Below are 16,446 nucleotides of genomic sequence, written 5' to 3' on the forward strand. Positions count from 1 at the left end.
GCCAGGCCATGTAGGAAAGGCATTTTCATTTTTTTATTTTCTGTAAAACTCTGTAAATAAAATACAAAACCAAGGGACGTGGTGAGGCAGAGGCAGGATGGCCAGGCCCGGGACACTGATTTGTGGCAAGTGTGCTGAGCTGAGGCTGGGAGGCACTTGACTGCAGGCACTGACTCTACCCACCCCGAGGGCAACAGAAGAATATATTAGGATTTTCATTGATAGGAATCTGTGGGGGAGGGGTGTCTGGAGCCAGCCCTCACCCTCCCTGCCAGTGCCTGGTGAGCCCTGAAAGTGGGGGAAGGGGCACTGGGAGCCGGCTGGTGGGGAGTTTAGAACGCTGTGCTGGCCATGCTGCCAGGCCCGAAGATTCGGGGAAGGGCGTCCAGTGACTCCTCTAGCCGTCGATGGGCAGACTGTCCCTCTTCCCCTGTAATGTTTAAGAATGGGGTCAGGAGGGGTGTTAGCCCCACCCTGGTCCTCTCACCCTTGACCCCATCTAACCCCAACTCCCATCAGCCAAAATGTCCCAGGACTATACTTAATCCGTACCTCCCATCCCCCAGCCTCACCACACTGTTGCAGACTCTGCCGAGCAGCTTCCCTCACGACTTCTGTGTCCGTTTGGCACAGGTACACCAGGGGCTCAATTCCCTCAGGAGCCTACCAGAGGAGGGAGCACTGAGGTTGGCCCATTGGAGCAGGTGGTAAAAGCCCAGGGCCCAGGGCTGGGGGAAGGAGGGGAGAGAACGAGGGGGTGGGTTGGAGGGATCACCTTGATGCAGCCTAGGGCCAGGCAGCCAGCCACTCTCATCTGCACGTCCTCATCCTCAAGTTGGTCCAGGAAGCACAGCAGGGCCTGAGTAAGGGTGCGATGGCAGACTTAGCCAGACATGGCGACCCTGGGGCCCCAGCCTTTGCCTTCAAGGGAGCCCTGCCCACTCTCACCCTTTCCCTGAAGTCAGGGCCCAGTGACAGGCTCCGGAGCTGGGTGCTGACAGCAGCCATGACCTTGTTGTTGCCATGAACAAGCAGGGAGCTGAGGGCCCGGAGCCCGTCCCTTCGCAGCCGCCCCTCAGGTGCCAACCTTAGAGCCTTGAGCACAATAGCTTGGTCATCTGAGTTCAGATTCTGCACCAGTAACACTGAAAGAAGAAAGAGGGGCTTGGAACAATGTATGAGAGCAAGGAGCCTCCTTGGGTGGGGTCTTCTGTACACTCATGTCCTTCGTACCATGAGACCCACCCATAGCGTGAGGCCACTTTGTGATCAGGGCTGCTGCCTTACCCTCCTCAGCGGTCTCAGTCACATATGCCTCCATAGACGGGCTGTGCAAGGATTCCACGTAACTCCAGAACTGGAAGACAGTGAGCTGCTCTCCAGGGCCTGGCTGGGGCCTCCTGGGCAGCTTCTGCCCCAGCACATCCTCCAGGAACTTGACACACACTGTGGGAAGCAGTGCCATAGGCCTCCGGGTTTAAATGGACCCAGGCCCTTGGAGGAAAGAGTGCTCCCACCCCAGACTCAGGTCCAGGGGTCCCTGTCCAAACCCTACCCATCTGGGTCCTCTTGCACCAAGGCACAAGCCTTTGCTATTCCCAGTGCTCAGCTCAGCGTGTCTGCGTGGGCTGACCTGGCTTTCCCTATGGTCCCATCGCTGGGGATCTGAGAAGGGAGGGCAGAGGGGGCAAGGAGGCAGCCTGCTCACCAGCCTCAGGTAAGCCTGGCTGTCGTAGGGAGAGACGGGCACCATACTGATTGCAGAAGGTGAGGAGCACCTGCTTCACAGGGCAGATGAAAGGGCTAAGTCCCTCTGTGCACTGGTCCCAGAAGGTCAGAAAGCCAGGCCGAGAGGCCGAGAACTGCACCACTGTGAACAGATGCAGGAAACCATCAGCAACAGGGCAAGCTGGTAGGCAGACGAGGCTAGGTGGGGTAGAGCAAGGAAGGAGCTTAAGGGCAGACACCAAGTGAGAGCCCACAGGGCCTTTACCTTCCTGGGCAGAGGTAGCAGGGATTTCCCATCTCCTGCTAAGCTCGCATACTGCCTCGAGCACTCGGGCCTCCCGCAGCAGCCGCTCCAGGGCCCATGCCTCCTGGCAGCGCAGGGGCCCAAATGTGCCCAGTTTCTGGAGAACAGGGGTGGCCAAGTAGCTCAGATCTCAAGGTAGAGCTTGAGGGTGGAGTCCAGGGACTACAGATCCCAGCATGCATTAGGGGAGATTAGAGGGAGCCAGAGTGTGGGAGTAAGAGCCAGATGCCAGGGACCTGGGGCATTGGGGAGTGGAACTCAGAGCAGGTGTGGAGGGCTCCCTGGGGTAAAGGGCTATAAAGGGAGGGTGGTGGGAATGTCACTAGCCTCACCAGCAGGAGGCGGCTGCAGTAGTACAGGTGCTGGACCAAGGCAGTGTCCAGAGCTGGACACTCCGTGCTGAGGGGGCGGGCACTGGGTGAGTGGAGGCTGTCCTCAGCCCCAGGCTCCAGGCTGCTTGGGGGCCTGGGAGAAAAATGGGGTCAACCACCTTTAGGAGCAGGCATCACCATCTGGTCACCAGTGTGTTTAAGTTCCCCCCATCCCTGAAGGGAAGAACAGACAATGCACAGACAACAGACAATGGGTGAGCTCATGGAGAACTTCTAGGAGAAGAAAGGGCGCAGGTGGTCGCAGGGGCCTTCAGGGTTCCTCTGCCCTGTGCAACATCCAGCTAGGACCGTGGGGACTGCCGGGGCAGCGGGGGCTGAGATGCGTGGGGACAGCGTTGCAGGTGGGATGGTCTATGTAATGTGCAGTGCAAGGTGTTGTGGCCCAAGGGGCTCAGGGGACAGGGCTGTGACCTGGGCAGCAGCAGGGGGAGGTGGGGCTGGGCACGACCCTCAACTAGGAATTGGCAAGGCCCACTCCAGGACAGAGAGCAGAGGGGCCCGGCTCCACGGCACAGCCGGGGTTGATGCTGGGGGCCCAGGGTGAGAGAAAGGGCGCGTGAGCTGATGGGGACTGGTGAGGGGGGCAGGCATTGCGACAACAATGAGGAGGAGGAGGGGGGGTCAGAAGCACTGGAGATACAGACAAGACAGATGGGGTTAGAAGCATGGACATCAAGGACACGTGAGGAGTGCATGGGATGAACCCACAAGGAAGTCCACCCCTCCTGTCCACTTCCAGTCCTGCCGCATTCCTCACGTGCTTCGCCTGGCCTCACCTCACCTGTTCCCCTTTCTTGCCTTACTCCTCCACCTGGCACTCACCTCACCTCCTTCTCCTCGCCTAGCCCCATCTCACTTAGCCCCTGTCACCTGTCACCAGGACCATCATTGTCTTCATCTTCATCCTCATTAAGGAAGCTGAAGCTCTCCAGGGCATGCTCCACCGTGATGCTCAGGCTGGAGGCCCGGCTGCGAGTCAGGCCTTGTCTCTGCTGGGGTTGTGAAGGGAGTCAGAGCCATGGCCACTGCCTGGCTGCCCTTCCTGGGCTGCCACAGTCCGGCCCAGCCCTCCTTACCATGAGGAGACTCTCCAGCCGGATCACCTCCTGCTCCAGGCCCTGCAGCTCCGGAAACTGGCCACGGTAGTCATCCAGGGCAGCCATTAGGGCCCTTAGTGCCTCCTCCAGCCTCCTGTCTCCAGCCCCTCCAGCTGCTCCTGGAACTGGGGCCTGGGCAGCCATGGCCATGCTAAAGTCTGAATGCTGGGGCACAGGGGCTAAGGGTGAGGAAGGGAGGCTTGGACTCTCAAGGATGGGCCCAGCAGGGTCTGGGGAAGGGCCTGTAAGGGGTTCCAAACTGGAGCAGGCAGGACTTGGGTAGGAGCTGCTTGGGGCTATGGGGTCTGCCTGAGCGCAGGGAGTGGAAGCTGGGTGGCTATAGGGCAGTGGGTTGGTGCCTGGGAGGTTGGGGTCCATGTGTGCGGAGGGGCTGGGGAGCGTGGCAAGGTCCAGAGAAGTGGAAGGCCTTACAGTTGTAAGAGGGGGGCTTGTGACAGGGGGGGTGGGGCTTCCGGTGGTTTGGACTGGGCCTTTAACATTGGGGATTGGATTTATAGTGATGTGAGTTGTCATCTCAGCTTTGTGAGAAGGGCTTGTGGTGATGGGGGTGGGGCATGTGGCAGTATGGGTGGGGCTTGAAGTAGTTTGGGTGGGACTTGTGGTGGTGTAGGTAGGGCTTGCAGTAGTTTGGGTGAGGCTTGTGGTGGTGTGGGTGGGACTTGTGGTAGGCGGGGCTGGGCCCTGGGCACTTGGCAAAGGGCCCATTGTGGTAGTGGGGTTAGAGAGCAAAGGCTTGATGGGGCTTATGACAATACTTGTCAGATTTGTGACAGTGCGGCTGGGGCTTGTGGTCTGGACTGGGCTTGTAGTGTTGCGGGTAGGACATGCAGTAGTGAGGGTAGAAAGCATTGGCTTGTGGGTGGGACTTGCAGTGGCCTGGCCTGGGCCCATAGCACTGGGGGTAGGGCCTGTAGCAGGGGGGGTTGAGGGCTTGGACTTGTGGGTAGGGTCTGCGGCAGTGTGAGTGAGGCTTGGAGCACTGCTGGTAGAGCTTATAGTACTGCAGGTGGAGCTTGTAGTGGTGTGAGTGGGACCTGGCAGTTCAGGAGAGCTAGAGTCTGTGACCTTGGGAAGTGAGTTTAGATGTGCGGACAGGGCAGGGTCTGTAGATGTGTGGGCAAGGCCTGCTGCACTGAGAGTGGGGCCTGTGACGGAATGGTCAGGGTCCGGGACAGAAGGGACAGGACCAGGGTGCTCCCCATGGATGGGACTTGGGTGCACAGTTGGGTTAGGTCCCTGGCTTTCTAGGACCTCAGCTTCTACTGAAGCCTCAGCCAAGGCAGCATCTACACTGGCCTCGCTGATGTGACTCAGAGTCCGGCTGTAGGGGGCATGCCCATTGGCTAGGGCGGGGGCCGTGGCTCCTTCTTCATCTGTGGGCCCAGATGTGGGAGTCTCAGGCCTGCGGAAGGCGACTTGGATGGGCAGAGGCTCAGGTTGCTGCACCAGGGGCCTCGGGGCCGAGGAGTGGCGGGCAGTGCCCGAGAGCTGTGGACTGGATGAATCATCTGAAGATTCGGATGACAGGGACCATGCCGTCCCATTCTCTAGCTCCTCCTGCCGTCTCAGCATATTCTGGGAGAGAGTAAAGGGCACTTCAGGACCGCCCTCAGGCCCCTGGGGGGTGGGGGACCTGAGCCTGCGTTGCGACTCACGTAGAAGGCCTGCTCCCGCAGCGAGGGCGTATCTGGTGGGCTCTGGCTATAGGTGGAGAAGCGCTTGGTCACTGTGGAGGCCTTGTTGACAGTAGAAGCAGCTGAGGGCTGGTCATCCTTATCGAAGGGGCTGGGGAGGAAACAGACTGTTAGCGGCCGCCTTTGGCCCCTGGCCCTGTCCCTGAGCTGCTCCGCCCCACCAACCTCCATGTGACTTCCAGGCTGAGCTTAATGGTGCCGAGGTCATTGATGTCCACAGCCACAACCTGCGGCAGAGCGGCAAACAAGTCCTTTGTCTCGCAGGAGACGCTGCCTACAACCACGTGGTTGGCCAGGCCCTTCAGCTCTGTCACCTACAGCCAAGAACACATCATGGGCTCACAAGAGTATAGGGGTCGTGAGATCATGGGGGATCAAAGGTCTCAACCTGCAGTTTTTGCAACAGTCACAGGGTCACGGGGTCATGAGGAGGTTGTGGGGATTGGCGTTTTGAGGGTAATGAGGCCATGGAAGCTTGAAACACCCTGGAAGCGTGGTGATCATGGAGGTCTAAGTTTGTAAAATCGTTGAGCGGATGGGGGTTACAGCCTCATGGAGTGTTTAGGGGGTCAAATAGGCACAAGGTCAGAATGTGAGGAGGAAATTACAGGCTCATTAAGTCATGGGATCCCACATTCACAGGGCCATGGAGCCAGGAGGGGGTCACAGGGCTAAGGGCCTCAGGGTAGTAAGGGTCATAGGGGGATCCTGGGGTCAGGGAGTCACAGGATCATGTGTCCTGTGGTGCTGGGCAGAGGCATCACCTTGATGGACAGGAATTCCGTGAGCAGAGGAAGAAAGATGGTTTCCTCACTGTCCCACACCTGCTTTCCACTACCCTCAATGCGGCCCCGTAGTTTCCAGCGCTGACGCCCATATTTCATGCAGATCTAAGGGAACACGCAGGATGAGGCAGCCATTGGTGTTGTGACCCTGCCATCCCAGCCCTTCCCTGCACATCCTCCTACCTCATACTGATCACCCGCACACAGCCTGGCAAAGCCAGCCAGCCCTGGGAGTGGAGGAAAAGAAGACCCATGTTGAGGGAGGGGTCTTGGGCATACGCTTCCCTCTCCCTACCACCGGTCTGCCCCCACCACTCAGTACCTTTCATCCGGAGATGGAACTCGCCCAGCTGTGCCTCCAGCTCACTCTCCAGCACACACATGCTCTGGGAGGGATGGGCAAGGACAGGAGCAGATCAACAACCAGTCCCCTCTCATCAGCTCTGCCATACCCTGAGCCTGTCCTAACAGGCACCCATCCCTCACCTCTGTGTACTCTCGATGCCCCCGAGTGGCCTCGGCCAGGCTGTCCCGGGCCTCGCGACTCCCTGGGGACCCGGTGCTGTAGGCACGGACCATGTTATAGGCACCATCCCGGAGACGCCGCTGGACACAGTATGCCTCATATAGCTCGTCGATCTGGGCAGGTGAGTGGGTGGCAGTGAAGGGATTGAGATTCACTCCTGGGGTTGCACACCGGGAGCCAAACGTCTTCCCCGTATCCCTAAGATACCCAGTCCCACAACCCACACCACACGCACACATGCATGCTGCCTATGTACCTTGCTGGCATGGAACTCCAGCCGTCGCAGGAAGCGTTCAATGGACTTGACTTGCTGGGGGAGAGGTGCGTCAGGAAGAGCCTGAGGCCCAGGGCCCTTTACCCTCCCCATGAGCCAACCTCTTCCAACACCATTCTCTATACACTCACCTTGTCTAAGTCATATAGGAAGCCCTGCAGGGGAAAAAGAGAGGGGGCACTTAGGAGGTATGGGAAGTATTCCCGCAGGGCGCTTGTCCACCCAGACCCATCTTGCTCCTCTCCACAGCCTTCCTCCCCCTCACACCACAGTCCACGGCCACTCCAGTCAGAGCAGGGACAGACTCACAAGCCTGGCCTTTGGTCGGTACTTGTGACATAGGTCTGGCCCCCAAGATCCCTCCAGTACCCTCCCCACACCTCCTCCTTGAGGACCCTCCACTAGTCCTCTCCCTTTCCCGTAACCCCGCATCCCCTAGGGAGAGAGCTGTGTCTCACGCATCAGCCTGGGGGAACTCCTATTCATCCATCAAGACCCAGCAGAAACTCTCCTCCTTTGGGAAGCCTGAGCTGTTGTTCCCCAGGAAGAACCATGGCTGTCCCTCAGTACCACTACAATATAATCTCCTGTTGTTCATGTCTGTGGGGGTCTACCCACCCCACTGGAAGCTCCCACAGGCAAGCACTGGGTCCCCAGCAGAAAGTGTGCCCAGCCTGGGGAATGGAGGGATAAAAACCTCCTCCGCCCTTCCTGATATCCCATCCCCTCTTCTAGTCACACCTGGACTAAGTCACCCCAGAAAACAGCCTTGATGTCACCCAGGGTTGGCCCTGCCCAGCCCCCCACCCCAGAAAGGCAAAAAGCATTAGCAATCCAGGGCATCTTTGCTAACCCTTCACTTACCAGGCGGGAATTCCTCTTGGATTCCCTTATCTGCCCTTGGAGTTTCTCCTGCTCCTGCTGGTGTACTTCCAAATAGGCCCTGGGAAAAGGGGTGACAAGAATTAGCTTACCTCCACAGCCTCCAGCTGCCTAGGGTACAGGCAGCAGGGAGAGGGTGTGAGGCTGGGGAAAGTTCCTAGTTCTCACTAGCAGAAAGAGGACGGGGCTAGCGGAGGGATCCTGGGACCAGGCGTTGGGAGGGCGTTGCTTACGTCAGGCCCCGCTTGAGAGCAGCGTACACCAGGTCCAGCCGCTCCGGCTGCGGCACCTTGGGGGCTGGGTGTGCCACGGCGAACATCCTGGACACTCGGGACAGCGCTGGGGGCTTCCGTGGGGGCCCTGGGGGACTGAAGGCTGGGAAGCTCCTGAAGAAAACGCTGGACTCAGAAAGGGGCAAGAAGGAGTCCCCCAAACCCTCACTGCACACCCAGCTCCAACCCAGTCAGACACTCTTGACCCCATCAGCCCCCGTCTTCTGCGTACCTGGGCCCCCGCTCGTGGCTGCCGAGGACGCCTGCGAAGGACTGGCTCCTATTGACCCGGGCGCTGAGCAGGCGGCGCTGCGGCCGCACCGACAGGGACATCATGGAATGAGTCCGCGCGGGGCTCCCTGGGGGTGGCGAGGGCGGGTATCCAGCGCCAGTCGGGCCCTTGAAGCCCCCTCCCCACGGCCCGTCCTCCGTATCTTAGCCCTGCTGGACACGGCCTGACGCCGGCAGTCTGACAACACCGCCTGCCACGGCGCTAATGACAGGACTGCTGCGGGCGTCTCGGACTCAGCGTGGCCTCGGTTCGGCCCCCACTTCCTGCAGGGGTGCTGGCTCCGCCTGCCGCCCAAGGCAGGAAGGGGGGTCGCGCGGGGACCCTCCCCCGGCTGGGAAGGGGCAGGAAAGAGGCGGGGCGCGCGAAGAATGTGCGGAAGTGGCTGTTTACCCGGGGGCGGGGCAGGCTCCCCAGACCTGCCGCTGAGCTGCCCCCACCCAAAGTGGACCAGGAGCTCCGGCCCGCACCCTGCGAGGCCGCTGGAGGTCACCTGGCGGGCGGGGAGCGCGCTTTGAGCCCAGCGGAGCTGCCCGACGCCGAGGCCCAGACAGCGCGTTTGGCTCCTGCGACCCGCCCGCTCCGGGTAAGCTGCTCCCTCCAGCCCCCACCAGTTCCCCGGCGCCGGGACGCCAGACCCCTCCCGGCGCCCAGAGCCGGGGATTCCCAGAGTGGGGTGCAGTGCCGAGAAGTGCCCTGCCCCCTCCACTTTCCTGCGACTCGGACCTGGAAACTGAGTCACAAACACTTTCGCCCTTAGCGGAAAGAGATCCTCCGCAGCCCCCCATCCCGCTCCAGAAAAACATGCGCCCCTAGCCCCCAGGATCTGGCTCGTACTCCCTAGAGACTGCCCCGGAGTCTTCGCAGCCCCGGGGCCCGGTCCTACCTTTCTTCTTGGCGTTCATGGTTCCGGGACAGCCCCTCACCCCCCGCGCTTGCCACTCCCCCCCGCCGTGTCCCCGCTGGCCCAGGGTGCCCGCCTGGCTGGGCTCGGCGCTCGCTCCCAGCGACTCTGGCTTCGGCTTCAGCTCCTCCCGGCGCCGCCCCCCGCCCAGTTCCTGCCGCCTGACTCAGCCCGCCGGGATGGGGCGGGACGGGAGGACCGGGGGGCACCGGGGCTTCGGCCTGCCCCGCCTCTGGGAGGGGTGACCGGGGGTTCCCTCGGAGAAGGGACTGACGGGCGTCCTCTGGGCTGGGATCAAGAGTGTGGGTAAAGGGAGTTGAGCCGTGAATATGGAGGGAATAAAGAGAATGAGGACAGAATGGGGTCTGGATTGGGTGAAGTTTAGCAAAGAAGGCTCACAGAGTGACTGTTGAGGGGTGCTGAAAAAGGGCTGAACACGCAGAGGGCTGAGGATTGGGGGTGCGAATGTGAAGGTTAGAGGGCGGGTGCTGCGTGGAGGGGCGGTGCCAGTGGAGGGCATAGAGTCAGGCGCTGAGCTTGAGGAGTCCGAGAGGCTGAGAAGGTAAAGGAGCTAAAAGTGTGGAATATTCTGTGTCGCTGCCCGGAGAGGGAAGCAAAGAATGGGGTTTAGCCCCGTGTACCCCGCCCCCCACTGCTACACCCACAGACGGGGTAGTCAATCTGGGCACTCTCCCTGCCTGGCAGGCCCCAGGGAAGAGCGCCCACTGCCCAGCCAGGGCCTCCTCTCTAATAGAGGCTGCATCCTAGGGCGGAGTCCCAGCTTTCTGGTCTCCAGCTCGCATGGGCTGTATCCTCTTAGTGCCAGCCCTTTCCTGCCCCCAGTATCTCCTCCCTGAATATCCCTTGTCCACCCTCAGCCAGGACAGAGACCACCATGCCTAGAGTCCACTGGGCATCCCATGCCTTTGGAGGAGCTGGGTGCTCTCCCACCCCATAAACACTCCTGCTTCTTGATGCTCAACTCTGTGGTGCTGGGCCTCCTTTCTCCCCAAGAGGCTGGGGTGGACCCAGGGGTCTGAATTTCCAACAAGCCCACCAGCCCCCTATAGATCCAGAAGTTCAAGGACCCCAGTTTGAAAAATGCCATCCTCTCCTCTCTTCTTGAAAACTAGGTGCTATGCACCCTACACCAGCAAATAAGCATTTGGTGGATTGCCTGCCCAACATTGGCCTCTCTTTATTCTTCAGCTCACACCCTCGCCCCATGGGAACACCTCAGTCTTATCACTAGGCTCTGGAATACTCCTTTCCCAAATCACAACCACAGGGACCACAACCCTCAGGCTCTCTGCATCACCTCCACCTACCCTGCCTTCTACCTGAGACCGCTTAGGCTCTCAGCTCACTTACTCAACTCTTCACTGAGTGACAACCCTGAGCACTCCCTGCCCTCCCTGCCCCGCCCCACCAACAGACTCCAGGGAAGAGGAGCCACATGATTCCAGCATGTGCCAGTCACTGGAGTTGGCACAGGCACCACCCTGTACAGGGCTCACAATCCACCTCTGCTTCATTTCTCTCCGCCAGCTCCCTCCTACCGTCTCTTCTCTACCTTCCCTGCACACCCTTCTCCCCAGCCTAAGCCACAGCCATGACTCCTTCAACCCGTCTGCTGCTGCTAACATGCCAGGCACTCTGTACTTCTCTCCCACCTGGCAGAAACCAACACTGGGCAACCCAACTCCCTGTCTTCCCTGTACCTGCACGCAGGCTGGCAGGCGCTGCCAGAGGTCTTGGCCCAGCAGCTGGGCTGGAACGACAGAGCAATTCTCAACCTCAGCCAGGCTCTTGTTTCCCACTGGGGAAATCCTAGTCATCTCTCTCCCCTCTCATAGGAAATGAGTGTTCAGACTTTCTCCACCAGCCTCGAACAAGTGCGAGTCACTCCCACACAAAAAATGAAGACAACCCTGGACACTACCCAAATGCCCATCAGTTAATAATGGAATGCTCTCCAGCGAAGAGAATGAACATACAACTACATGCAACAATATGGATGAATCTTGCAGACGTGATGTGATGTTGAGTGAAAGAAGCAAAACCACAAGAGAGAATATAGATAAGATTCCTTTGATGCGAAGTTCAAAAACAGGCAAAACTCTCTATGGTGATAGGAATCAGAATGGTAGTGACCCTTGGGAATAATGACTGGAAAAGGACACAAGGGGGCTTCCAGGGTGGTTGTGATGTTCTATTTCTTAATCTGGGTTCTATTTCCTAACCCTGTACGGTTGTGTTCCTTTGTGAAATCACATCAAGCTGTACCGCTGAGGGTATGTGCCCTTTCTGTATGCATATTATATTTCAATATAAAGTTGACTTTATATAAATAACTACGAAAAAAATGTGCTCCTCCTGTGTCTCTTTCTAGCGACCCCACCCCTCACCCCCCTTCCAGAGCCAAGTTTCTGGAAGAGATGTGTACATCCATTTCCTCTCCACGCCCACCCACTCCTGTTCCCACCCTGGACCGCCTTCTGCACCCACCACTCCCCTCACTTGTCTGGACGAGGTCACTGGTGCCTCCCTGGTGCTGAATCCAGTGTCCACTGTTTAGTCCTTATCCTGCTAGATCTCACAAAGCTTTGCACTTTGTGGCTCTCTTCCGCTTCCTTAAGCCCTTCCTTCCTTTGAATTTCAAAAGACAACGTGACCTTGGTTTGCCACCTATCTCCTTGACTGCACATCTTATTTTCCCACAGGGGACCTTTCTTCCTGTCCTCAAGTGGAGCTCATTCCCCCTGCTCTTGGGCTGTGTACACCTCCCACAGTTCAATGTCATCTAAATGCTGCCCACTTCCTTATCTCCTTGTCTAAACGGCTATTCTGACCACCAGGCCTGTGTATCCAGCATGTGTCTGTTGCCTCCCAGAAGCTGAATGACAATGCAGAGTGGGCTGTTAGGGGTGTGCTGATGTGGTTGTCTCCAAACTGAATTCGCCACTTTCCTCTTCAAACTGGACTCTTCCCCAGTCTCAACCTCTCCGCGACAGCCCTACCATCTATTTACTCAGTTCTTGGAGACAGAAACTAGGGGTCATCCTGGATGCCAGTTTCTGTTATCCTCCATATCCACCAAGCCACCCACTCCTGCCATCTCTGGATCCTGTCCCCTCCCCTCCACCCCCACAGGTAGAATTGAGGTCCAAGCTGTCACCGGCTCACGTTGAACCCTACTGCAGCTTCCAAATGCATTCCGTGTCTCCACTGTTACCTACAGTGACCCATTCTTTAGTCAATAACAATATTGCTCTTCTTAAAATTCCAGTCACCTGACAATGCCAAAAACTGTGCTTGATTGAGTGCTTTCTATAGGCCAGGCACTGTGCTTAATTAACAAACATCATTTCATTTAATGCTGGCAACAATCCCATGGGGGTAAGTCCTATTAGCCCCATTTCACAGATGAGAAACCTGAGGCTAACCGGCTATGTGACCTTGGACAAGACATTCCTTCACCTTTTTGGTCTCCAGATACCCATCTGTTAAATGAGGATAATAACAATAACAGTAACAACTACCTCACAGGGCTGTTGGGGCAATGAAGTGAGATACTTCCCTCTATAGGGAGTATTTGAGGAAGGGCGAATTGTACGTGGGGTATGGAGGCTGGGGTGGACGCACTGCTGCACTGTAAGCACATGACAAATATTAACTGCTGTTGTTAACATTTATTAATCTGCCCAATATTACACAGCTGGTAAACGGCAGGGCCAGGATTCAAACCCAGAAGGCCGGCCGCAGGACTCTAAATCTTTAATGTCCCTCTATTCTGACTCTTGTGAAACATCCATGGGTAACCTCTGGCCCCAAAGGCAAAAGTCCAGACTCTCTAACATGACCAGTAAGACTCTGTCCCGTCCCTCCTACACGTTCAATCACTCCTCCCTCATCGTCCCTGCTCCCCTCATGGTCTTTCTGTTCAGCCTCTGAGACCCTCTCTCAATACATGCAAGGCTCTTCAGCATTTGGGCAGCAGCCCCTATGGCTCCTATACCCTCCTCTGACTACTCTTACCCTGACCAGCTCCCTCTCCTTTTTCAAGTCTTACTCTATGACTTCTTCCACCAGGAAGTCCACCCAGGGTTGGTTCCCCCTTTTAGGCGTCTCACAGTTTCCTCCCTCTGATCCCTGAGGCCACATAACTAGGCTGTCAGTTCTCCTTTACCATCTGTCTTCAACCAGACTGTGAACTCTGGGGCTGGAGCCTGTCTGCTCGCCTCACTGTGGTACCCTCTGGGCATGCACCAGGGCAACAAAGGAGGTGGGCGGCTGAGTACGTGTGGGGGGCTGAGTGAACCGGGCTGCCCAGACACAGGAGCAGCAGGTGCTGAGCTGCTGGAGGGGTAGATTTCAAGTCTGGTTCACCCTAATTTCCCTACCCCACATAAAAGTTTCCTTGTCCCTTCCCCACTTTCTGATTATGTCAGCAAGTAAGGTTTAGCTCCCTGGAGATGAGGCAAGGTGGGGGTCCCCTGGAATTCTGGGGCTGAGTGGGTGGGCTGAACTCAGAGTAAGCTGACTGTCCTATCAATTTTCTTTCTCTGACTGAGGTTTTGCTGCCCACAGGGACCGTGATGTATTACTGTTGGCCCAGACTCCTCCCAAGTGACTCTCAGAATATCCCTCTGAGTGACCATGGCCGGGGGGGGGGGGGGGGGGGACGGGGGGACGGGTAGGCAGGATCCCCTTGCTGCGGGGGATGGAAAGAACTGAACCCCTTGAGCTAAGGAAGAGGGTCCACCTGAACTGGTGTGGGGGGGCTGGCTGCTAAGAACCAGTGGACTCTTTGGACTCATGCCAGCCCTGAAGTCTCCTCTGGACATGGGGAAAGAACCCAGGTCCCAACGGCGACGGGGCCTGCAGCATAGCCTCTTGCGGGCAGCCTGCAATGGAACTCTAGCCACCTTCACGGCTCTAGACCCTGCGGCCTCCATTACCCTCTACACACTAAAACTGGCGCACTTTTGTGCGGCAGGCGTCCCCCGGCACTGCCCAGTTCAGGGGTATGCCCAGCCAATCGCCTGGCTGGGAGTCCCAGTCCAGCCCCGCCCCGCTGCCCAGCCGCGGCGCCCCAGGCCGATTGAGGTAAACAGAAGCTAAAAATAATCCGGGCAAGGGGGGCTGCAAGGAAGAATGGGGTCCCTCCTGAGCCTGCCCCTGTCTCCATAGCAATGCCCCAAACCCGGTTGCTGACGTCATCCCAAGCTGCAGGAGCAGGGAGGGAGGGGGGCGTTGCACGGCCTGAGACCCCCCACCCCGGAACCAGGCGGAGGCAGCCGGGTGGCCTCACTTCCTGCCGGCCCTCTCTCTAGTCAGCTGGTCACATTCCCCAACCGGCAGGCTTCACGCTGGAACCTAGAGGCCTCTCCCGGCCCGGCCAGGGGCGTGAGTCCCAGCCTCCGCGAGGGGTTGCCTGACTCAGCCGCGCCCCTCCTGCCAGCTTTTCCACTCCGGAGGAACCATGCTCGCGCCCTGCGTGTTCCTCCCACCCCCACTCAAGTCCAAGACCCGCTCTCTGGCTGTTGCCCCAACAGTATCCAGGACCCAGAGTAAGGGCTGAAGTGGGAGCTAAGTCTTGCTGGAGTATTTTGCACCTCACGCCCTGATCTGGTTCTTATTTTCCCCAGCCCCTCCCCATCCGTGACACGGCGCTAGATGGTGCAGTGGCAAGATTTCAAACCTAGGTCTAATTCCCACCTCTCCTCAAACCAGCTGTGTGACCTTGAGAATATTACTTAACCTCTCTGGGCCTGTTTCTGCATCTTCTAGATTGTCATAACCTTCCTAAGAAGGCTGTGGCGGCGCTGAATGCTGCAGGCTCAGGGCCAGGCCGCACTGATGGTGCCCCAGGCACCGTTATTGTTACATTAGACTGCACACAGTAGGATTCTCAGCCAACCGGCCTAGTCATGCATTAGGAGCAACCCAGCAGAACTGGCTGGGAAGGGTCAGTCCCAGAAGCTGTACTCAGGCCTCATCGGGGAGAAGAGGACAGAGGGTGGGACGCCGGACTTAGCCCTGGTGAGCAGCCCCTTCTCCAAACCAGTTCTGCAGGGTGTCCAGGTCTGGCAGCTTGCAGAGACTCCACACCAGCCTCCCATTTCTAGGGATAGGGTCTGTTCTCCCACTGTGCAAGGGCGATCCTCTCAGGCTTCAGTCGCATCAGGTTTGGGCGAAGAGTACGGTCCCCAGACCAGCCTCGGACACCACGGGCAGGGCCCCAAAGCAGCTTAGGCCGGCCGGTGGGGCCGGGAAGATGAGCTCATCTCTGAAGCCGACTCGCACTCCTTGTTGTCCCCTCCCCATTCCTAGTTCAGCCTCTCCAGCGGCGAAGGCAGCGGGGGCTCCCGGAAAGAGACCGTGCCAGGGCCCAGGCTGGCGCCGAGGGCCCGCCCTCAGGCCTGGCCCACTGCAGAGCCCCGGGGCATCGGCCGCTTGGGCCTTGCAGTGGGTTGGAAGGAGGCAGCGCCGGGCGCGGCAGGCCCGGAGGCGGCGGCTTTTGTGGGACCAAGCAGAGTTCTCCGAGCGCAGAGGGAGGGGAGGAACGACACCCGGCGGCCCGGGTCCGGGTCCGGGGTGATGTGGACAGGGCCGCAGCCGGGACAACAGATCCCGGACCTACGGAGCAGCACTGGCAGGGGAGGCACCGGAACCGCCGCTCCAGCCCCCCTCCCGGCCCGCGGCTCCCGGAGACGGCGGGGACACTCACATGGCTGAGCTGGGCTATGCGGACCTCGCGCTCTCCGCGCGCTCTTCGCTGCCGAGCCTGGTCGCACCGCAGCTGCCGCTGTCTCCGCCGCCGGCGCCCGCCCCTCCCAGCACCCCGCCGCCCTGCGGCCCCGCTCCTCCCCCGGCCCTCTGGGCCCCACCCCCTGCGCTCCCGCAGCTCTGGCACCCCTGGAGGCGCCCACAGCTCGCTCCGCCCTCTCGGGTAACCGGGCAGCTGGTGGCCCGCGGAGTCCACCAGCTTGCGGGTAGGCGGGACCCTGGAGGACGCTAGGGCGGCGGGAGGGCTCAGGATCCGAAGGAATAGGATTTTCCGAGAACCGGTCGCCAAGGCAGTCCCATTCCTTCCCACGCAGACCCCAAAACCGGGTTCGACGGAGAGCCCTGCTTGCGGGTCCCCTCAGATTCCGTAGCTTCTAGAGACCTTTCAGTGCCTCTGCCCCTGTCTGTGACCGCCTGAAACAGGTCTTGGAGCTGCCACTGTTGAGCTGGGTTGGTTGGAAGAAGGAATCATGGCCAGTTCTGTTT

At 58.9% G+C, this 16,446-nt stretch overlaps 1 protein-coding gene across 3 annotated transcripts; it reads right to left on the bottom strand.

The window, feature by feature from the left end:
• Positions 1 to 24: 24 nt before the first annotated feature.
• RIPOR1 (RHO family interacting cell polarization regulator 1) lies at positions 25 to 15,999 on the bottom strand. Of its 3 annotated transcripts, none has more exons than XM_054579323.1 (22): positions 15,902 to 15,999; positions 8,208 to 8,334; positions 7,937 to 8,089; positions 7,686 to 7,764; positions 6,953 to 6,976; positions 6,804 to 6,857; positions 6,508 to 6,660; positions 6,344 to 6,407; positions 6,205 to 6,248; positions 6,001 to 6,126; positions 5,402 to 5,550; positions 5,198 to 5,327; positions 3,501 to 5,117; positions 3,295 to 3,416; positions 2,365 to 2,497; positions 1,994 to 2,129; positions 1,709 to 1,870; positions 1,288 to 1,446; positions 949 to 1,145; positions 776 to 859; positions 573 to 663; positions 25 to 430 (listed from the first exon to the last, which is right to left on the bottom strand). In XM_054579323.1, exons 2-22 carry the CDS (start codon positions 8,309 to 8,311, stop codon positions 333 to 335), a joined length of 3,879 nt encoding a protein of 1,292 aa, XP_054435298.1. In that variant the 5' UTR covers positions 8,312 to 8,334; positions 15,902 to 15,999; the 3' UTR covers positions 25 to 332. The 3 variants fall into 3 exon arrangements, with proteins under 3 accessions (XP_054435298.1, XP_054435296.1, XP_054435297.1); XM_054579321.1 differs by lacking the exon at positions 15,902 to 15,999 and adding an exon at positions 9,151 to 9,169; XM_054579322.1 differs by lacking the exon at positions 8,208 to 8,334 and having other exon boundaries at positions 15,902 to 15,973.
• Between the last annotated feature and the right edge of the window lie 447 nt (positions 16,000 to 16,446).

This window comes from Pteronotus mesoamericanus, unplaced genomic scaffold (assembly GCF_021234165.1).
Source record: "Pteronotus mesoamericanus isolate MK-2021 breed Mesoamerican mustached bat unplaced genomic scaffold, CSHL_Meso_final contig_52, whole genome shotgun sequence".
NCBI lineage: Eukaryota > Metazoa > Chordata > Mammalia > Chiroptera > Mormoopidae > Pteronotus > Pteronotus mesoamericanus.